General features: G+C 40.4%; 2 protein-coding genes across 51 annotated transcripts in view; one reads left to right on the top strand and one right to left on the bottom strand.

The window, feature by feature from the left end:
- Nucleotides 1-14,438, top strand: part of LOC310766424 (uncharacterized protein) — a 189,227-nt gene extending 174,789 nt beyond the window's left edge. The window contains exon 2 of the mRNA XM_083622637.1: nt 14,423-14,438. Within this exon, the coding sequence (XP_083478763.1) occupies nt 14,423-14,428 (6 nt within the window). The 3' untranslated portion in view covers nt 14,429-14,438. The remainder of the gene's footprint in view (nt 1-14,422) is intronic.
- EPB41L3 (erythrocyte membrane protein band 4.1 like 3) overlaps nt 1-24,069 on the bottom strand; it is a 130,982-nt gene that overhangs the window by 83,394 nt on the left and 23,519 nt on the right. For 30 of the 50 annotated variants that reach the window (XM_083622498.1, XM_083622542.1, XM_083622545.1 and 27 more), the window contains exon 1: nt 6,040-6,202. The exons of 18 other annotated variants lie outside the window; for them this stretch is intronic. The gene's annotated coding sequence lies outside the window, so the exon portion shown is untranslated. Of the gene's footprint in view, nt 1-4,007; nt 4,182-6,039; nt 6,203-24,069 lie in introns of those variants that run through there. 2 more of the 50 variants (XM_083622509.1, XM_083622506.1) reach the window with 1 other exon arrangement.

Raw genomic sequence — 24,069 nt, 5'->3', positions numbered from 1 at the left:
CAGTGCAAGCCTATTCATTGCTATTCAGTTAGACGTGCCCTTGAAGTCAATGGGATTTACCTCCCAACAAATATGCATAGGATTACACATATTTGCAAACCTCAAGAGACAAGGTAGACTCAGGATCAATCTGATTTTGTTAGTACACAAAGTTAAATTATAAACTTTGCTGAAACTATATGTAATTTGTAAGGAGACACTGAATGGTCAGAGACAAAGTATCTTGAGAGAACTAAATTTTAGTTTCTCAGAAATCCAGCAGATTACATTTCTCTAGAGGTCCCTCTGCCCCCATGCCTATAGTGACAACATGGTAGGAGACAGAACAAAAAGCCTGCAGAATCTCCCTTGCGGAAGCTATTAAGATGTGCCAGACTTTCACTTCCTACACTCTACTCTGTTTCTCCTCTTGGAGGACTACAGAAAACAGCAAGGTTGTTGGTTTTTTTACCAGTAATAACCACAAAGGTCATCTTCAGACCCTATGTCCACAAACAAACCAAAAGATGCTGTGTTAAGTTTTATGTCTTTGGACCACAGGAATACCCAATATCTTGCGAGACCAGTTATTTTATTCATTGAATGAAGAAATAAATTCAGTAAGATTTATTTTGGTTACAGCTTTGTGAAATCAGACCTCATATTTATCAAAAATTAGTCTAAAGATAGGAAGACATTAAGCATATTTCATAAATAATTCTATCATCCTTTCTACTAGATAAGTAAAAGGTTAAAAAATTAATGAAACATATTTTATATAATATTAACAATAGTAGGCATGTTTAATTTAACTACTAAAAATCTAAAGTCTGGAGAGGCGCAATCATGAGCTGCCTGTTATAGAAATTAATTTTAGTTAGCATTTCTCTCAACATCCCTCCTAGCATACATTTCTTGGATGTTTTTACAACTCGTATTTCTTTGGTGAAGGCAGTGTTAAAAATTCATACATACATATATATATACATATACATATGCACTAGGTGTCAAATGGCTCCTTAAAGCAGGGTTACAGTCATCAAAATGGAATATCTAGTTGCCATTTTTGGGCGACAGGGCTCAAAAGACTTTTGGGTTCCTGAAATCTGTTCTGATTGTACAGATAAAATAACATTCTACAGGATATGCTGTTAGTATGTGAAAACAAGCAAGATCCCAGGCATGCACTTCCAGGTGGTGGAGATGTCAGGCACCATCCTGGCACCCAGGCATCTTCACTTGGTTGCAAGTGGTCGATAGCCAGGTGCAAAATGTGCCTGGCAAATTTCAATTGCTGGGTAAAAGCAATCCATCAATTTACAGGTAATACATTCTGGTGAAATAAGTGTATCCCAGTTCTAGGCACAGATGGAATGTAATCATATTTACAAAGTTGTATGTTTGTTTCTGGTTGTAGGCAAATAAAATAATTTATGTGTGCAGTCACATGGCATCTTGCTTTACTTGTTCATGATTGCTTTCAGAAACAATTAGACTGAATTATTTCTCTCTTTTGTTAAACTTAAGGCACTGGCCTGATCGCCTACACATGAAATCATATTGACATGAGTTCACTTGATTTAACTGGAGTTGTTGCACAACAAAATCTGCAATGTATTTCGAAAACAACTGATTCATTACTGCTACTACTACTAATAATAATATTAATACTACTACTATTACTACTAATAATAATTTCTTATACCCCTGCCATCTGACTGGGTTGCCCCAGCCACTCTGGGCTGCTTCCAACAAAAATATAGAAAATATTAAGAAACATAATAAATTTTAACCACACAGACACACACAGCTTGGATAAAACTTCTGTTACAACACAACCAGAATTTGAAACATACGCTAATTTCTTCCTGTCTCAGCACTTCTTACTTATTTACTTATAATACAGTAGTGCATTCACCTGAACCATATAATCTTGTAAGTGTATTTTGTCCCAACAATGGTCTTTATAGACAACCTTCTCATCTTAATAATGTTGTGGATACATTAATGTTAAGAGAAATACATTCATGTATGTTGCTGCACATCTATTCTTCAAGGACAGCTTTGCTGACTCAACCCATTACCAATCCACATTCCTTAACAAACAATGAAATTTTCATAATTATAATTTGGGGAATAAAATTGTAAGTACATGGGCAATGAACACCGCTTTGACCTTTTGTCTTCAACTCAGCTTGTTTTATTTGCAAACACATATGCAAGCACAAACTCCGCATTCATCTCTCCTAGCCCCTCCTTCAAATGAATGTCCAACAGGGAAACAGTAGTTACATCTATTCAGCATTATGTATTATGATAAAATATGGCTCAGACAGACTGTCTCACTGCCCCACCCTCATTTCCTTGAGCCAAAGTGATGTCATGGTCAAAGCAGCAATAGGGACTCCATTGCTACAATTCTAGAGACTTCTGTGTCTCCACCCTCTTTTCCTATAACATTAGACTACAGCAGCAGTTAAGGTCCGCTCAAAGTTAGCTTACAACATGGCAGACACTTCCTGCAATAACAGATAGTTTTATAAATCATCCACTAGTTCAAAACAAAGTGATATGAGTGTTGGCGGCATTAATATAATTAACGACAAAACATTTATTTCCCTCCATGCCAAAATGTATTTAAGGTGACGTGCTGTTTCTACCCATGGACCACTGCCATTACCAGGATAATGACCACATTAGGTTGCAACCATGCTGCCAGACACACTGTCAAGTGGAAACTTGAAAAATAAACTTGTAGCAGTTTCTTTTCAGGATAGGTTGTCTCTTTATCCTGATGTATCAATTTTACTTCCACTCTAGCGCGCTCCAGTTCAATTCAGTGGTTATTAAGATCATGATTAGGACTGACATCCTAAATACATTTAACTGGGAGTATGTCCCATTAAACCAACTAGGCTTACTTTTTCATGGAATGTAAAAGGCTGCTCTGTAATATCACTACTAGCAGAGTACCAATATCACACTGAAATGCAATGATACATTTTAAATGAAGGAATCTGGGGCAGTCGAGTTTGCAGAACATAGTACTTCCCTTTTAGCTTATGTAAAACAGAACAACATAGAACAACAGAGTGACAAGTGTTAAAAGTGCATTTTTAAACATTAAAAAGCACCAGTTAAGTTTGATAACTGAAGAATAAAACTAGGGAACCAGCAAATAATCTTATACATTTTTGCTCAGAAATAAGTCCCAAACACTTCAATGAGACTTAATAGATCAGGCTGCCCACATGTACACACCTTGATTCATCCTAGTCCTCTTTTAAAAAATGTATATTTTAAGTAACACCTGAATATGAAACTTCTCTAGTCTAGGGTAAATCAAAGCTACTTTTTCAAGAACAAGAATAAATGTGCTTTCAGTTTCAATGAAACTGATGTGAAGAGGACTAAATTAGTCCTCTGAATACAAATTTAAGCTATATTAACTATACATCAGCTAAAATCACTATTCAAACAACACTAAACATGTTTTATAGAAGGTAATGAAGCAACCTACAGGAAAAAAATCGCATATGTAACTTTAAAAAAATATTGAAATAATATTTTTTAAGCATTTTAAAATAAAATCCAGCCCAGTTGATATCTTTAACGTCTTTTAACAAGAACAAGCTTCCTTGCAAGTTTCAACCACATGCTCAAAGATAGGACATGAAACCAGTTTTAAATGCTCGACAAAGTTTGATAACTGAACCACACCCTTTAAATACCAACCCTTCTCTCTACTTGCTACTATACTATGCATTACACTGTCCTCAAACCCTTGGCATCAAGAGGATCTTCATCATCACAGGCTGTAGAATTCACCCCACTTTGCGGTCAGGTAAGCGGTGGTGATCGGCTACTGAGTCATTCTTTCAAAGTAGCACTTAGGAACGAGGAAAGTAACACTTCCAACCCTAACCCGCGATTTAAGCGCCTTAAGCGCTCCGCTCGATTCCCGACTCAACTAGCCCTCTCCGAGCGCCTCTCTTTTTCCTCCCCCATCGCACACGTCTGATTAATACCAGCTGTTTCCCTCGATCTTTCCGTTTAAGCTCTCAGCAGCTTCTTCTTCCCCAACTTTAAGCTCAACTCTGCAGCCGAGAGACACGCAGCCATAGGGAACCTGGGATTGGGAATGCAAAAGAGAGAGAGCAGGAGGAGACAGCGCTTCCACTGCAGAGGTCCAGAGCTACAATTTACTATATAACCACACCCACCGCATTGCAGAAGCCACGAGCTGGGGAGAGGCGAAGTGGGGAAGGAGGGAGGGGAGAGAAGGAACAAGCAGGAACCCACGGGCGAGGCGGGGCGAGACATAGCACGATGCCAAGGCCAGTTCCCAGGCACGGGCTGAGGGCGGAAGCTTCTTTCCCCGCGCCTGCGGCAGACTCTGCAAAGGAGTTAACCTCCCAAAGTTGAAGGAGGCCCAGCAGGTAAGCAAGGAAAAGGGATGCACGATATTGTGCTCAGCAAAAAGTCTGCCCAGAAGGAAACCTGCTACATCAGACCACATGGCGTTGAAAGGGAGGGGAATGTTGCCACTTCTCCTACTTTGGGACGCCATCCTGCTGCGAAAACTGCTTCATAACCACCACCACCGAAGTTTAGATAAGTTCTGTGGGGGGGGGGGCTTTGTGGGGAGGGTATTTATTTGTTTACCGCACATCACATCCACGTCCCTCCACCTTTCAGCTCCCTAACGTTACTCAATAAAAGAGTACCACAGCTAGGAAGGTCAATATTGCCATAGTGGAAGAAATAGAAACGGCCAGTCATGGTGGGCGAAGGGGGCAACCTCGAGAAGATGCCCACGGCTGCGCCTGGGCACCAAGAGAAGGCGTAGTGGGGGCGGAAGGCGTATGACAAGCAGGGCATCCTAGGAGTCAAATGAAAGGCTGTACAGAAAGGGGGCAAGGCCACAAAGCCCCATGGAAAGACACCGTCTGGAAGGCCACTGGGACAGCCCGATGCTGGATACTAGATGGGCCTCTGGCCTGATCCAGCTGCGCGCTTCTTAGGACGGGCACTGCTGAGGAAGGTGAGCAAGGCAGCCCCAAGCAGCCAGCTCTCACGGTGAAGCGGAAGGGCAGCGCAGGCAAGAAGGACAAAAGCTTCTTGGTACCTGGGTTCGGTCTGTGCAGGTTTTTGCTATGCTCGTCGAGCCCGATGCAAGCGCCCTTTTCCGCCAGCTCACCGCTCCCCTTCTCGCTCGTCTTAAGCCTAGACGACAGCGCCCTGCCCCAGCCGTCCCAGACTCCCTTCTTCCAGAATTCCTAAGCCCCAGGCAACTCCGGAGGGGGAGGCACTGCAGAGCCACAGCCACCCCGTCGCAGCAAAGTCAACTCACGCGCAGATTGCAAATGCCGCCCGTTCGCTCCATCATGCTCCACCCGCGCGCGCGCGCGCGCACCGAGACCCCGGCCATTCCGCCGGCGCCCAGCTGCAGCCTAGGCATACCTTTCCCCGGCTTCCAAGGCAGACCGTGTCTTTCCGACTTAAGCCCCAGGCCATTCTCTGTTACTGCTTTATTCTGCTGCCTGCCCCCCCCCCCCCCCCCGGCAGCGCCCTTCCTCCCACCCCCATTCATTTCCCTAAGTCAGCAGGGAGACCTTGGCCGGCGCTAGCAAATGCAGCAGGCAGCGAGTTCCCCGCCTAACTCAGATCTCCAAGCTCCTCAAACCAGGGGGACCACCAGGGGTCAAGGCCACAAAGCAGCCCCTCGCTCGGGGCGCAGGGAAGCGGTTTTCCTGCCTGCCAGCTCCTCGCCAGGGAGGAAGCGCCAGGAGAGCAGCTGCCCACCCCGCAGCCCCGGCTTGGCGCCCTTCTGCAGGCCGAGTGCATGCGAAATGTTCAACCACGGACAACTGTTAACTTAAAAATGGCTTCTAGAACATACATCACGATTCACGGGAGACTTAAATCAATCGGAGCAGAAGGCGAAGGCCTTCGAGAGCCCCCTTTCCCCCCTCCTTCCCAGAGCCGCTTTGCAGAAGGAACGCGCGCAAAACACCACGGGAATAACGAGCAACCGCAAAGACTCAGAGGTCTGTGTACCTTGTCAAAAAGAGCGCTGCGAGGAGAAGGAAGAGCCGGGACTCGGGATCCAAGTCGGCTTCCAGCACGTCACAAGGACGTGCAGCAGCTGCAGCAGCAAGAGCCACGCGTCAGCAGCAGCAGCAAGCACAGCGAGGCTCAACCCAGGACGAGCCCTCTGCGTTTTTCAGCAAATCAGAATTGTGCAGACGCCTCCCCAGACCCCCGAAAACGGAAAAGAGAAGCAAGATCCTGCCAGCTCTTTAAAAAAAGAAGACGACGAGCAGAGAAAAAAAACTAACCTTCCAGTAAACAAAAAAGAAAGACCATATGCTAAAAACAACCCACCAAACGCACTTTTCTTCATCAGCAATGCAGATGTCTGGATTTACAAGATCCAGCTAATTTTGGCCACATCTCCTGAACCAAACACACCCAAAAGTCAATGGTGCAATAACACAATTGCAGTTAAAAAGAATAAGACCAGAAGCTGGCTTGACACAAGTCGACAGTCTAGTGGCATGTCTACAGTAATAATAAATACTAGCACTTCAGCACTACTAGCATCCTTTTACTTGGAAGTAGGTCACTTTGGTTTCAGCGCAACTTACGTTTATGTAAGTATGATAAGGATGTCACATGTAACACTTAGCATTATACTGCACTACAGAGTGTTCAAAGCATTTTACATACCTGATCTTGCTATAATCCTTAGAACTCTGAAAGGTAGGTCAGTTTTTTGCCGGTGGAAAAGCTACAGCCAAAATGGATTGTCTGAAACCACATTATGAAACTGGCAGAAGCAAGATTCAAACTGGGGACTTGCTACTTCATAGCTCAGCCTGCTACTGGCCAAATTAGTAGAAACCTGCTAGTTTTAGTGTCCCAATTCACACACAACGCTGTCAAAACCATGGATCCGCATGAATGATAAAGTTTGTGGTTACTTGAGCAAAAATCACAGCAGCAGCAGCTTTAACTTCTTCCCTGGTTCTGCGGCTGTTGCATTACCAGGAGCTAAGCCATGGTCTGGCTTAGCTTTAAGTGTGAACCTTGACTCATGGGTTTTTGTCTCCCTCAAATCACAACCAGTAAGCCAAGATCAAGACTTGGCTATAGCTCAGCTACAAACCTTACAGTGCCTGGATGCCCTTCATATAGAAGACGGAATATGCAGAGCAGGGATGGGGATCCTGTGGCCCGATGTTGTTGGACTCCAACTCCCATCAACCGTAGCCAACGGAGCCAGTAGTCAGGAATGATGGGAGTTGTGTTCTATTCTCACTCCTGTGCTAACACTGGAGTGTCTCATTCCCGATGCATATAGCTCCAAGCTCCTCAAACCAGGGGGACCACCCTGAAGTAGAAAGTGGCAAACGCTGCTTACAAAAAATGAACCTTACAAAAGACCTGCAGGTCTTATACTGGTAAAAATGGTCCCAGGAATGTAATGGAATGGGATATATTTGTGCAACAAGTACACTCTATCTGCCCAACTCTGTAGAGGTTGTATTATTTCTGGTAATTAGATCCCCAATTCCGTATAAATGCATCTCTCTGGGGACTGACTGGTTAGAATGTCAGGTATTGAGTTTTGTGCATTGGAAATACTATGCATGTATGATCTCAGTAATCCTTGCAACAACCTTGTAAGTTTTGTAACTATTACTTAAGGTAATAGTTGAATCATGGGTATCCCAACTCCTAGCACACAATTCTAGTCACCACACTACCTTAGATTGCAAAGTACTGTCAGTGCCATTATTTATATCTGTATTTTCCCCTTCCTCTAAAGAACTAGGGCATACATACTGGATTCTCATTTTTTTTAATGAACTCAAAGCATGGGGGAAAGGAAAGGAAAAGGCTAGAGAGTAGTTCAGACTCAGGGGCAGGAGGGTGGGGGTGGGCAAGAGACAGAGATGAGTCAGCCTGCTGAAGAAGCCAGGGAGTCTGCCTCTCTTGCTGTGACCAGCTCCCCTCCTGCCTGGTCTCCAAGAACACGAAGATAAATGAAGAGGGCGGAGCAAAGAGAAACAAGATGATGGAGTCTTAGGCTGCTGGGGAAGGAACCAGGGGAAGAACCTTAGAGAGCGGGAAGCTGGGGATCTTCAGTCGTCACAACTGCCTCATTTGAGCAAGACCTACTGGAAAGAGTTGCTGCCATCACTAGGTCTGTGCTGTTTTGGTTTCTCTGAATAAAGGGTTAACTTCACTGACACCGGGTGTTTTATTGCTAAGCTGCCCTGGTCAGCTCCTGCTCCTCACAACAGGCAAGAAACAAAAGGCTTATAGAAAAGTGATCCATTTTTTGAATATATTGTGATATAAATTGGTATTATAAAGGTATAAATTTATATTAATTAATGAGGATAGGAGTGCATAGTACACTACATGTGTCCCTTTGGATTCCAGCCCATCTGGGCTTACAAAATGGTTAAGAATACAATACTTTCTTATTGTTGAAGGCATGGCACATTCCAGGTTCTTCTATTTCAAGTAGAGAGAACAGCATATTCACTTTACCTATGTATACAATCTCCTTGCCGGGGTAAACAATCTTACCTTTGTTCTCCTCTTCTGAATTTCATTTCTTCCCTTTTCCTTTTTATGAGATGAGATCACTGGTCTGAACATAATGTTCCAGATGAGCATGAGCTATTGATTTGTACCACAGACTTATAATAATTGGCTGCTTTTTTCCATATTATTCTTACTGAATCTTAGCTGAGCAGTAGTCTTCAATCAACTGTCCTCAATTACCCTTCTAATATCAGAATAGAATAGAGGTGGAGTTGGGGAGTTACTAAAGCTGCAAAACTTACATGGCAATATTTACTCAGAAATAATCCCCACTGAACTTAGGCTTTGAAGAATACATAATTTCATGCATAAATATTAATTGTTTTACCCAGTTAAAAACTTCTGTCATTCAAAACTTGGCAGTCTTCTAGCTAATATTACATGGAGACCGGACTGCCTGTGATGACTCAGTGGTTGTATAGGCACATGTTCAGAAGTACTTGTTTCTTTACTATTGTTCAGCTGTTTCAAGTCTGATACTACAACCGTATAGTGCATTCAGAAGTAACGCCAATTGAGTTCAATAAGGCCTACTTCCAAATAACTGTGCATAGGATTGTATCCTATGCCCCCACAATGAAAACAGGTGTGGTGACCCCTGAATTTATTTCTATTTAGTAATAGTATTTACCTGCCTCTCTGCTCAACTTAGTTAAATTCCCTTAATATCTTATTTGTAGTTTACTATTAGGGATGTGCACAGTTCTCAAGGTTCACCTTGTATCTGTGTTTTAAGTAAGTAAGTAAGTAAGTAAGTAAGTAAGTAAGTAAGCAAGTAGGTAAGTAACCTGTTATATTCTCAATACTCTCTCTGCTTCAATCTGTACCACTCTTTCTAAAATGAAGATCTGTGCTCCTCCATTATTATTAGAGCAATAAAAAATCAGCTATAACTTTTACTCCTTTTGACTAGTGGATGGAATTTACAGACACACTAACCCTTCTAGCATGGATTCAGCCTTTCAAAATTCATTTCCCCACAATAATCCTTTATGACGGAGAAGGGAGATTGTGCTCTTTCTTACTGTAAGATGAGTGGTGTGGAATCTGGCTTGTACAATTTTGAGAATTTTGCAGATTCATCTCAGACCTTGGACACATTCATAGCATACTTTTAAAGTGCTGTTCTACCACTTTAAGCAGTCGTGCCTTTCCCCTAAGAATTCCAGGAGCTGTAGTTTGTTAAGGGTGCTGATGGTTGTTCCCCAAAACATGTAATTATTGGGTGCAACTTAACACAGTAACCATTCTTCTTTTGATCTTTACTGAGAAGGCAGAAGACAATTCAGGAGCTGTTGAGTAATTAATGAGATCTAATGTGTACTCTTTCTTTGCTTCATTTATATGCATGGATTATGTACTCTTCTGAAACTGCAGTAAATTTATGTGCAATAAATTATCCTAAATTAGTGGAACTATAATGCATCTTTCATTGCTTCAGACAGTGTATTACTTAAATAATTATACCAAAAACTATAAAAAGGCAAAAGGGGTCTCTCATTTTCACCCTCTTCTTTTAAGATTGGTAACATTTTTATCTAGGCTCTTCCAGAAAAATGTAGCACCTGGAATGTGAAAATGGTGATGCTTAGCTATGAACTGCAGCAAGACTTCAGATCCCTGTTTTGTTCCATTGGGTAGGACAGGAGAATTTCAGATCAGGCTTCTACTTCAAGCAGTTATATTACATTCCAGAGCTTTCAGAGCACAATACGAGAAATTTTGCTTAATTGTGCTTAATTAGAAAAAGAAAACTTTATTGCTAGGTGGGAGGTGAAAATTGTATAAAACTCAGGCAACTATAATTAAATGCGGAATGTAGCCTTAAAGCAGTTACCCTCCTGGTGTTGCTAGACTACACCTCCCACAACCCCTGGCCATTGGCCATGCTGACTAGAACTGATGGGAGTTGGAGTTCCTCAACATCAGGAAGCCTTCCAGCCTTACCCTGTACTAAAGTAAAGTCTGCTAAAAAAACAGTGAGTTTTAGGAGTACCTAACTTTGCAGAATTGTTTTACAGTACTTTAAAAGGCAAGTTCAGTTGAGCTGCTTTATTTGTTTACCTCCACAGAGAAGCAAATTTCCTACTGCCCATCTACCAAAATCCTAATGGACATTTCTGCATTTAGTTGGGAAATTATTTACTATCAGACAAATATTACAACAGTTGAAGTAACATGATTAATTCAGGGACATTTTACCAAATAGGAATACGTCCCATAATTCCTGCATTGAAGACTCAGATTATTGTTTATGGAGTGAGAAAGTGGATTTTTAGGAAGAACATGGCTGCACATGCTTAATAAATACTTCATATGCCTAGAAACCTGAGGCCTCGAACAATAGTCTAAAGACCCCCCAAAAGAATACTTCCTGAATTCAGAGCACTTTTGAAGGGCTATCTAAGTTGAACTATCAGATTTATGGAGAAAAAATAAATAAAAAGCAATTTCAGATATATTAAAAATGTTAAATTAAAACACGCACATCAATTTTGTGCTACATTTATACTGAAGAACAAACATGGTAACCTCTGAAAACAATCAGAATTGTATGTAGCAGTTTTGAATATTACACTTGGGCATAATCAGCGTCCTTCCTTTAAGGTCCTTTTATTATGTCTGCACTGCAGATAGATTTATCTTTGTATGTTTATATTTCCCGATTATCATACTGCTTGGGCAGGCAAGGAAATTACACCATGAAACAAAATTGTTAAATGCCAACTTATTTTTTCCATTTTATCAGGGTGCTTTTCTACAAATAAATCAACTGACTTCAGTGGAATTTTAAAACAGGTATACTTATTATCGTTATGGCAGTTTTTACCCTTCCAATTTATTTGTGTAAACTGACAATTTGTTTTAAACTATTCTGGAAACTGATTGGATTTGGTAACCAATTAAAAGTAAAACGTGATTAAGGGTTTTAAGCATTGTGCTCTGCTGCTGTCAGTGCAACTTTGAACTCAACATTACCATAGAATGTAATACCCAGGCTACAGGGCTGATTGTTTGAAATTGCTGAAACAGTATAAATGAGACCTCAAACAAGTTAACAGGACATGCTGACTGACTGCCTCAGAAAACAAAACGAAGGCCACCATTCTTCCAAAGAATGCTGCTTCCACAGAACATGACAAATGCAAAAAACCATTATGAAAGCTATTGGCAGAGACATAAGAGAAGATAAATGAGAGACAATTATATTGTTGGAAAGGAACCACGAGTCCAATCTATTAGTTTTATATAGTACTATTATATAATGCAATCTATTAGTATTAACTAGAATCTAGTTACTCAATTCACTTATTGAAGGGGTATATCTAAAATATAAATACCAGGCTGTGCAAAATGTTAGCTCTACTCAGAGTATACCCACTTAAATTAATGGACATGATGGGCAGGATAATGCAAACCTATCCTGGCTTTACTCAGTGGTAAAACCACCATATCTGCAGCTCCATTGTCCATGCCAGCCAGGGTAGTAGGTAGCAAATTCCTGGGCCTCCCTAAGAGCTGGTACAGTGCGGACTGACTCAGGATGCAGCAGATCTAGGGCTGGCTCAATGTCCCCACTCTCTGCAAGTAGAGGCTAGTAGGGATGGGTGGAGGGGCAACCCACAAGCTGGAGCAAAGGAAGGTTTGATTGTAGCCTACTTTAGGTCACTTGATTTCAGTGGATCTACTGCAAATATAACTTAGTCGGATACAACCCAATGATTTGGATCCCTAACTTCCATAACTGAAGCTCTGCTCATGGGATAGGCCTTTCTCACCCTTCCCTTCCTGTTGCAATGCACTGCACATGCTCCTTCAAAATTATTTCTCAGCTTTGGAAGATCTTCCAAATGAGCATGAGATGTAGCATGGATGTGTGCTTCACAGTGGTGTCAAGGAGCAGGAATGGTCTGGGACAAAGCACTGCCACTTAATTCAGGAATGATTATGTTATCACTCAGGGCATTATTTGCCAGTCCTCTGCAGCCAAATAAATAACTTTACTTTGAAAACTTTTGAGTCCACCAAAACACTTCACCAGGCTAGATGTTAATTCAAAGCTGGGGGAAGGGTGTGAGAAGAGAGCTGGTCCAGTAATGAATGCATAATATCGGTATTGCAATAAGACTCTGGATTGCTGTCCCTTCCACTTTCCCCCAGAATAAAAGAGGGATTTACCTTCTGATTCCTAGTCCAATATGGAAACAATACTGGATGTGGAGGATTATTTACCCACCCTAGTAACTATTGGTGACTTCACATAACACCTGCCTTGGTAATCTGATAATCTGCTAAAACTCGTAACTTGTACTTTGACCAAAAGTAATTTGATAAACTACAGAAGCTTTGGGAAGCTTCCCAAATGGGGGCAGGGGACCTCTGGCCCTCCAGATGTTACTGGACATCAGCTCCCACTCCCCTAACATGAAGCTCTTCCTGTGTCTTAAAAAAAATCAGTTCATGAGGTTTGAGAGATAGGAGATTGAAGGAGGAATGATCTGAGAATATAATGAACACTTTCTGATAACAGAATTGTCCTCTGTTTACACATAAGCACCTGTAGATTCAAGCATGTTTCTCTACACTTATATCTAAAAATATAACTGGGATCTGATGGTGAATTTTTTTTTATTAACTATCATCTAAAAATAATAAAATTATTTTTATTAAATCATTCAATCTCTCTCCTGCCCTTTTTCCCAAACACATCATGACCCAGCAGTCACATGCAAATCTGACATGAAACTGAGAGACACTCTCCACCCCCCATCCTTAAAATGCACGTCTGGAGAGACAGCATCCATCCAAATCAGTTCTTAGGCCCACTTTTGAATTTGTTTCTCCACAATATCATACATTAATGAATATAACATAAGAAAATATTTTGGCATTTCTATAGCACCTAATCAACTGTGTCCCCTGAGCAATTCACAATTTTAAATCCACATTATGTGGATTTAATGAAACATGAGAATAGAACTAATGCAATTTTCATGAATGTAGAAGTCTGTATTTCAAGCATCCCTTGCTTACAGAAGTTTAGATACTACATGAGCTCTCTTCCTACAGATGCAGGTGGAATCTACACACATATTTTAAAAGTTCTGAAAATGCTTTTTTAAAAGCTTTAAAAAAAATACATCTAGTGTCCACAGTACTCATATGAAAAGCCCATGAGTAAATAAAATGTGTATATAAGCATTTGGCTGTGACTGATAAATTGGCTCTCAATGAGATTTCTATCTGTTTCTTATGTCGCATCATGAAACTATAGAACAAGGTTTCCCAAGTTTGGGTCTCCAGTTGTTTTTGGGCTACAATTCCCATCATCCCTGACCACTGGTCCTGCTAGCTAGGGATGATGGGAGTTGTAGTCAAAAACAGCTGGAGACCCAAGTTTATGAAACCCTACTATAATCATATTTTGGGTATTTTTAGGGGAGCTAAGGATTTCACAAACATTTTTAAAGTTTGTAAGTCATCTTCATCATATATTAATTAACATTTACACTAACTACTTATCTATGCAGCCTTCCTGTTTGATAGACAGGGAGATATTTTGGGCACCTTAATTTTATTTATTTGTTTATTTTGAAAGTTGACAAGATAGTAATAAAATGATTTTTAAAATTTTTAAAAAATGATCTGGGACACTAATTTTCCTAGAGAAGTTTCACATTTCTCTCAGTACTCTTAAGTACTTAACAGTTTGCCTTTTTTTTTTTACTATCCCACAGAAAAAAATACTCCCCTTAATCCCTTTTTCTTAGCAGCTCTTTACTATTTCCATGTTGCCCTTTCTGAGAAGTGCAACCAACAGGCATGATCGGAAGAGCATGTTCATTATGCACTTCAGTTCAAGTGGCCAATTAACTGCTTGTTGCTAAGTACAGACTGAGTACACAAGAAAATGCCAATGTGAGTATCCCACACGTGTCAATGTAGGAGAGTTATTATTTATGAATTCCCTTTTGTATGTACCAAGATGATTTACAAAACGTATAATAAAAGCAGCTAAAAATAGTTTTTAAAACAGTACAAAAATAACTCAAGATGGTTTATAAGCAATACAACTAAGGCAGAAGCCTTTGCATCCAGTTGGGAAAAGCTTGTTGAGACAAATAAAGTCTTCAGTTGTTTTCAGAAAGTGAAGATAGTGGCCATGTGCTGTACCTCAACAGGAATGCTGTTGCACAGAACAGGGGAAGCCGCACCAAAAACCTCTGCCCTGAGTTACTATGGAGCAGGCTTCTGATACTTTGAGGACTTGAAGGAGAAAGTCACTCTAGCCATCATCCAGGCCGTTTCCTAGCATGTCGCGCTGCACTATACCAGGTAGCAAAACATGCTCCACAGTGTTAGAATGGGCGCTAAGGATTGCACCATTCCACAGCAAGATTAGGGCTTCTGGAGCTCTATGCTCCACAAATAAGGCACATTCTTAAAAATTTGCAGCCATGTTCTCTGCTGTATGGTTAAGATTTGTCAGCATTACTTGCCTGTTCTAGTACGCAGGGATATCATGCAGGGTTGGACTAGAAGACCCTTGGGTGCCTTCCAACTCTATGATTCTATGTGTTATTTGAAACATCTATTTCAACATATTTGGGTGCCTTTTCCTATCCAAAATATGATATGCATTTGCTAACTTCGTACTACCTTTTCTTGTTCTTCCTAGCACAGGTATATCCATGGTGGCATAATTAAAGTACTTATGGTGGCTGTTCCACTTGAAACACCCCACAAAGGTAAGAGATGGCTTGGAGAAAATGTCTTGCACCCTTTGCAACATGCTGCATACATTTGCTGTCTGGAGAGAACCACTACAGGGAATTATTCAAACAGACCTCATAACAGCTATTTTATTGTAGGCTACTTAGATTGTCAGTCTGCTTGTGTTGCTATGCAACAAGTTCTTTTTAGAATTTTGGAGACAGATCTGAGAACTATCCTGATCCATAGTACACACACCATTCATTCATTCATTCATTCAATCCCTATCCTGACATGTTCTCTGGCCAGCTTGGGTGTTATGTTTTTAGGTTCTCAAAGCTATACAAAAATGCATGTAAACTATAGGAACCTCTTCAGAAATGTTTACTCTTGCATATATCTTAAAACTGCAATCCTATGCATACTAATCTAGTTTCATATCCTAATGAACTAAGTAGATATGTACAGATATGCTTCAGGTTAAGAACTTTGCTTCAGGATAAGAACAGGTACAGTGGTACCTCGGGTTAAGTACTTTATTCATTCCGGAGGTCCGTTCTTAACCTGAAACTGTTGTTAACCTGAAGCACCACTTTAGCTAATGGGGCCTCCTGTTGCTGCTGCACCGCCGGAGCATGATTTCTGTTCTCATCCTGAAGCAAAGTTCTTAACCTGAAGCACTATTTCTGGGTTAGCGGAGTCTGTAACCTGAAGCGTATGTAACCTGAGGTACCACTGTATAGGATTGTGATGTTAATCACAGAATAAACCTCATTTACTTGTTCTACATATACAATTGCTCTTCGCAAACTTTTCAGGTCTTTCATTTTCAAAAAGGTCAAAAGCTAGTATTGTCTTCATTACATTGAAGCATTTGTTCATCTCTAATGTAGTGGAATAAATGCTTCGTGGCATGGCAGTCATAGCTTCCTACATCAAACAAGTGAAATACTAATGACATTTTCCAGCTCAGTCTCCAAACTGATCCACAACTTTTGCATGCGATGATCAATTATATACTCAGAATCTCAGCTGAATATTTATTGAAAATGCATGGCCACAATCATCACTTTTGTGTTCATTGAAAGGATATCCCACAAATCTTACAGTCAGGCTGGTATGTAATATTTTTAAACATCATACAAAAAGGAGGCCCTTTTAATTCTGTAAAATCAGTGATGTAGGCTCAGTGTAATAAACTAACCGACTTAGTCAACAGCATTCAGGCATGAAATCCACAAACTAAATTAAAACACCTCTGAGGTATATGAGCATAGAAAAGAAACTACAGTACAAACCGGAATCCTTCTACTTTTCTTTAGCACTGTTATCTTTATGGATAAGGAAGAAAGTTCTTTGCAGCAAGAAAATGAAATCCACAACTGTACAGGCATGTTTTTTTTTCATTTGTTACCAACTTCAGTGACCACCCCCCCCCCAATTTGTGCTATCAAACAAGAATCCCATAGCTAGACAGAAGTGATTCAGTGAAGCAGTAGAGCAAATGGCCACCTCTAACAAAACACAACTAGGAGCTCTCAGACTAAAGAATCATGGAACTCCATATTCTGAAGGAGCGTCTCCACCCCCATTGTTCTGCCTGGACAATGAGGTCCAGGGCTGAGGGCCTTCTGTGGTTCCCTCACTGTGAGAAGTGAAGTCACAGGGAACCAGGCAGAGGGCCTTCTCGGTAGTGGTGCCCACACTGTGGAATGCCCTCCCATCAGATGGCAAAGAAATAAACAACTATCTGACTTTTAGAAGACACCTGAAGGCAGTCCTGTTTAGGGAAGCTGTTAATATCCGATGCATCATAGTATTTTAATATTCTGCTGAAAGCTGCCCAGAGTAGCTGGGGTAGAAATAAATTATTATTATTAATTCTAGCTATGATAGACATAAATCTTGAGGATGCCACATGTCAGGCAATTATAAAAGCAATTCTACACCTCTCTCTTCCATCCCCTTACCATACAATACCTAAACTAATAAGTCCTCTCTTTATATATTATTACCAAATTGGCTATATCATTCAGTATGAGCTGTAACAAAATCGACCAAAACATCTGTTCTGATTGACTGGTGTAATCCTGCATTAATTCATTTGAAAAACATATAACTAAATGCGTAAAAACAAATAAAACCAAAAAAGAACAAGCTGGATATGAAGCCAAAGATTCATGGAATTGTTTATAACCATATTTGGACCTAAGTTTTACAAACTGAAGTATCTGTACACACAACAGATACGGCAATGGGAATAAAGAGTGAACATACATGTGCATACTTTTGCCTGCATGCATACTTTTAACTATATTTCCTTTAAGTGAACCAGTGCCACAAACTCATTACATGCTTGTTCTCGCAGGTCTCACTCACCAAAGGAATAAACCTGGTCCTTATTGATAATGAGGCCCTAAATAATTGTGGTCTCTTGAAGAAATTATCTTGGCTAAACAGTTTGATAGGCAAGTGATTACTGACTAAATCCTTATTCATTTCGCTTCATTTTCAATGAAAATAATAAAGGCCATACAAATAAACAAATAAGTTACATCAATAGTTGCTCTTCTTCATGCTGTTTTCACTGCTTATATGCGTATTGCTCTATATTTAATAAATTTCTCAATTTGTTTCCAGGTGCTATACATCATATACATGGTATCCATTTTTCAAGACAATCTATAACACTTCCTCTGAAACTAAAAGCCGTGAGCCAGTCTGGTGTAATGGTTAGTGTGTTGGAATAGGACCTGGGAGACCACAGAGTCTGAATCCCCATTCAGCCATGAAGCGCACTGAGTGACCTTGGACCAGTCACTATCTCATAGCCTAGCCTATCTCATAGGGCTGTTGTGAGGATGAAAAGGGGAGGAGGAGGAGGAGAACCATCTATGCCACCTTGAGATCCTTGGAAGATAAAGGCGGTATATAAATGCAATAAATAAATAAAATGAAAGCTGTATCCAATGTTACTCCTACTCAAAGTAAACCCACTGAAGATAATGAACATGACTAACATGGGTCTATTCATTTATCTACTCCAAGTATTAGCTATATCTCTGTTCCATCACTCATATTCAGTTGAAGTTTCACTTTTATCAATTGTTGTGCTAAGCCATTGAAACAAAATGTTTCAGTAGCATGCTCTGCAATTCCCAAGACACCTACAAATTGTCAGGATTGGTGTGTTTTTTATTCAGCTCTGTCAAGCAGATGAAACTGTAAAGCTGTGCAAAGAGTAACAAAACCAGCAAGAAGCTAATGACTTTCTAAGCAATCATCATTTTATCTCAGTCAAAGCCCAAAAGGCTTCTTAGGCACACACTCTGCACTGGCTTCACTTTCAGAAACACTAAGCTCATTCTCTAAAGTCAAAATTGTGTGGATAATCAATCAGCTTCGAGGAACTTCAATATGCTCTAACCCAGTCAAATTCAACAAAACAGGCAGGAAATAAAACAGAATTATTCCAAAATTCTAATTGGGGAACATGGTCATCTGATTGCCAGCTCCTAAGGTTTCGGATCTAAGGGATCACTATTATTTGCTATTCGTGTGAGCATTCTGCTATTCCGTTCCTGTTCTGGGCTCTGTGCAACTTGAATTTCTATGAATAGGTTGTCATTGGAGGATACAACTAGGTAAGATTAAATACAAAATGTGAAATATACTAAATTACTTTTTTAGCCTATAAACTCTGACTTCTCCCCAAAGTTGTCTTCCCTACTTCTGTCTGATAGTCATTATTGGCATTTTTATCCAAGGTTCTCATCACTTTCAAATCCAAATCCAAGAATTCATTAGTTCCTCTTTCCTTACCCCAGTATATCTGTTCCACACAATGAGTGGTATGCAACTAAGTTATTTAAATTAATAGACCTAACTTAGTCATATTAATTCATTTCAATGTGTCCACTCAGAGTGAACCTTGAAAATCAAACCATAAAAGAAGTAAACAGGCAGGAACTTGGGATACCCAGTTGCCTCAAAATCAGCAAGAATGAACACCATGAGTTTTCTTGAAACTGGGCATCCTATGATGTTAATTTTCTTTACTAGTAATGTGTTCCACATCGCCATATACTTAACCTAACCAAATAGTATTTGAGAGAAATAGGAATGCCTGCTTGGTCTCTTTAGAACATCATTCCCTTTCTTGAATCCCAGCTGAAAATGTATCATTGTAGTGAATGTGATATTGTCATAATGCTATATTTAATTGATTTGTCTATGTAACAAAACCATGAGACAAAAATAAAAGCCAATGAAGACTGAGAGCAATGGTTATGAATGTGACCACAACCAATTCATTCACATATTGCCATCACTCTGCGGGTGAACACTTCCATCCTCTTTCAGTGCAGTGTCCAACCCATTTCCCAAAGGCGTTTCTTCTTCTTCTGAGCCACCATCAAAGGTGTTACCAAAAACTTTCTCTCCTTTAGGCTTAGTCCATCTAGAAATCTGCTCATCTCAACAGAATATTGGATACTACTTTTCTCAGTCCCAGATACATAGGAGCCAACTCTACAGGATGAGGTCCATTCAGCCTGCCCCCCACTAAAATATTTGAGGGGGCCAGATGCCTCCAAAGTTGATTGCCGTCGCCATTCAAATGGTGTGCATGTGCCATGGTTGTGTGATTGATTTTGTGGAGCAGGGCTTACCTGCTCCCCCTGCAAATATTTTATTCAAATTAGCACCCATGTCTAGATGCTAGTGTCTAATTTTTTTAAGGCAATTCATTTTTATTTGGAATCTATTCTTAAATGGGAAAAGATAAAGACAAGATTAAGTCCAGCAGTATCTTCATGGTAATAAATTATATAGAGAAATAATGGCAATGAATTTGAGGAAAGTTTGAGAGCAAATACAATTAGTAAGATGGAAGCATCTAATTAGAGAGGAGAAATTTATTCATATCAAGAATTAAATGAAAGGAGAGGTAATCACAGATTTTGATTATAGCAGTTTATTTTTCAATTAAGGAAACAGGTTTCAGAATAAATTGAGAAAGAACAATTTAAGGGGTAATGTTTCGAGAAACTGATTAAGCAAGAAAAGGGGATATTGACATCTAAGATATACACTATATTAACAGGTATTAACAACTGGTGAAACAACTATTGTGATAAGTGGGGAGTAGATTTAAGGAAATATGTAGCAGGTGAGATATGGGAAACAGTGAAAACATAATCCTAACCACATCTTTTCAGAAGTAAGTCCTAATGAATTTGATGGTGCTCATCACCAGGTAATAATTCCCCACCAACCTCATCCTGTCCTCAGGCAGGTCCCCATCCCACCTTCTTACTTTTATCCAGTCTTCGAGTTGTCCTTGTAGAACTCAGCAGAGAGAAGGATTGAGACAAAACTAGAACTAGTTGGCTCTGTCTCCTTTCGCTATTGGCCCTTCTGTCCCACCACTCCCAATGGGCACCAATGGGACTACTGGTGCCAATGCATCCTGCAGTCTATATAAACCAAATCGGATAGAAAAGTTCTAAGATGTCAGCACAAAAGAAGGGATTGGATGTATTTCATTTACTAATAGCGGTTACACACACAGACACACACACACACACACACACACACACACACCAGCCCTGCTTAGCCTCACAAATAATATGAATTGCATTAGATAGGAAACATCTAAAGGTTAATCTATTCCCCCACCCCCTGGTATTGGCATATACATTTTTAAAGTGGCACAATCAGTCTGAAATCTAAATTTGTAGATACAAGTTTATTCTAAAGTTCTTCTTTGTCTATGGCATTCAAGGGCTCCATAAGGTCAATAAATGCCACATAAAATGTAGAGTTCCTGACATACTCATAATTTTCTATGAGTACAAAGTTGTGATCAATAGTGAAGCAGACAGTCTGAAAACTGTCCTTTTGGAAATATGTCATATTCCAGGGCCCATTCTTCTGTAAAATATTTGTTGCTTTGCATAAAGTTTGACATATTATTCCTCAAACTAATGGGCCTGTAGTTTGAAGGTGACCCTCTTAACAGGCTTTTTAGAAACTTTACTGATATTCTAGAGATACGTAGCCAGTTTAGCTTACTAGTTGGCTGTAAACAATTCTCTACCAGTTTCAGTTTTTTTTAAATTCTCACTAGATAGTCCATCAACCCTCAAACTCTACTTAAATTTTCCACCACTGAAAAAATGGATTGGTAACTTCATTGCAAATGAAATGGAAGTGTAGAGACTGTCTGTATATATTGAAGATATTAGAAATGTCATTCCAATGCCAGTCTTGAAACATTAGTATGTGATGAATTATTATCCTAGTTTCCACTCTGTTTCCAGAAGGTGGCACTAATCTCCAGTTTTCAGCACATTATCTAAATAAAGCCATCTATGTCTCTTATAAGAGATCTTTTATTCCAATTTGTCTCTGGGTTTTCTTTGAAACCCAATTGATGTTCCCTGTGAAACTGATATGACCCTAGGAGATTTCAATAAGCAGTCACAATCTAGATGAAAACTTTTTTTTTTAATGATATTTTCATTCCATTGGTTTACCAGATGCTACAATCACCAGTTCTAGGGGGCTAGGTGAACAGGAAGATAAAACCATTCTAAGACTCTTAACTGTAACATGAAAGAAATAGCCACTAACCTATTAGAGTCCTCTGAGAGTGTGAACAAGCATATACCGTATTTTTCGCTCGATAACACGCACCTGACCATAACACGCACATAGTTTTTAGAGGAGGAAAACAAGAAAAAAAAATCTGAATGAAACAGTGGATGTATCATTTTTGTGCTTCATGCTGTGGCCACAGACATGTGATTTGACGGTGAGTTTGGGGTAGCCCAATGCAAAAATCCTGAGAATCCATGTCGATCTGTGCTTTGTAACCACGTTTTTGCACCATTGCAGCCCCAGGCAACAGTGGGTGCGTGATTTTTTTTTGGTGCAGGCTGTAGCCATGGACATGCTATGTGATCTGATGGTGAATTTGGGGTGACCCAATGCAAAGATCCTGAGGATCCATGTGGATCCGTGCTTTGTAACCACGTTTTAAGTGGGGAGGGAAGGAAAAACATAGAAGGGACAAGGAGCACGAGAGGGGTGTGCGAAGAAGCAGCTGGCTAAGAATGCAAGAGAGGGGTTTAAAGGGGGGGAAAGGAAGGCAAAAGTCTTCCCCCCCAAGCCAGCCCCCCCCCTCTCTCCTGCATGTTTTCCGCTGCCTGCGAGTCCCTAGACGCAGCAGCAGCAGCAGCACCGGAGCACGGAGAGGAATTAGAGGGAAGGACGCTCTGCTTTCCCCTCTGCTTGCCTGGAGGGGAGGGGATTTGCCTGCTCTTTGTTCCGTTTGAGCAAACACAGTAACGAAACAGAAGCGGGTGGGCAGTAAGACCCTGAGGTAGCATGCAGGAAAGCAGCAGCCTCCTCTCCTCCGTGACGGTGCGATATGATTTTTGCCTGATTTTTGCCCTGTACTTGGGACAGTCAGCTCCAGGGACCACACATTCGCTCAATAACACGCACAGACATTTCCCCTTACTTTTTAGGAGAAAAAATCTGCGTGTTATAGAGGGAAAAATACGGTAGATAGAGGTGATCCAGTTGACATAATCTACAATATTGTAGTGCTGTTATACAAATATAATAGTGCAACTCAGGAACATCCAGGAAAGCTGAATGTTGGAAGACTAAGGACAGACAAAACAAAGTCTTTCGCCCAGCACATAGTTAAATGATGGCATTAACTCTGACAAGATGCAGGGATGGCTAGCAATCTGGATAGCTTTAAAACAGGAGTAGACTAGTTCATGGGCCATTTGGCTATCAGTGGCTACTAGCCAAAATCGCTATGCTCAATCTCCACTGTTAGAGGCAATATGCCTGTGTAGAAAATCACAGGATTTTATCACATTTGGAGGGGGAGACTTTTTTCTTTATAGTCTGATAAACTCCCACTCCCCCCCATGTTGTTGGGGTGGCGAGGGGGGGGGGAGAAAAGAAATTACTTGTAGGATGTCCATATTTTACTTTATATCTGATAAAATTAGAAAACCAAAGTAATAGCTTAGCCATGAAAAGATCAGCAGAACTACTGCTTACTGTGCCTTGAAGATTAGTGCTGGTAAAGTGAACTGAGATACTTTCATGATAGGGTACAGTCACACAATCTTCATCACTTGGCAACTCCAGCAGTATATGTATATCCAACTGTTTTGTAGCTTCCACTGCAATTGCTATAAAACTCATAACCATTCAAAGACATACCATCATGAAATATTACTAACATAGTAATGTGACTCGCCATATGGCAAGGAACAAGAAATAACTGGTTCTCAATGAGAAAGAAATCCTTTTGCAACCAGGGACCACTTTCTTTTCCTACGCTTGATGTTTGCAATATCAACCAAAACCAACTACATGCATCTGATGACCACTACCTAAAGATATGGGGTTTCATCCAAAGTTAGCCGCTATCAGAGTATAACTATTGAAATTAATGGAGATTGCTAACATAAGTTGTTTTTTCCTTAGGCAGGCTACTCCAAGTATGCCTTAACTGGATAAAGCCCATTATATTTATGGAATAGTTGTTTCCATAACACAATTGCCTCAGTTGATTGGCTCCTGTGGTGCTTCAGTAATATAGGTTTGTTGAACCCATGAGAGCTGATCTGATCTAACACTAGTACTCTGCTTTCTTCAATCACATCTGTGAACACTAGGAAAATTGGATGGATCTCTGTGCAAATCCCATGACCTAAGTCT

Source organism: Podarcis filfolensis (assembly GCF_964270895.1).
Source record: "Podarcis filfolensis genome assembly, chromosome: 7".
Taxonomy (NCBI): domain Eukaryota; kingdom Metazoa; phylum Chordata; class Lepidosauria; order Squamata; family Lacertidae; genus Podarcis; species Podarcis filfolensis.
This window is presented reverse-complemented; position numbering and strand designations above follow the sequence as displayed.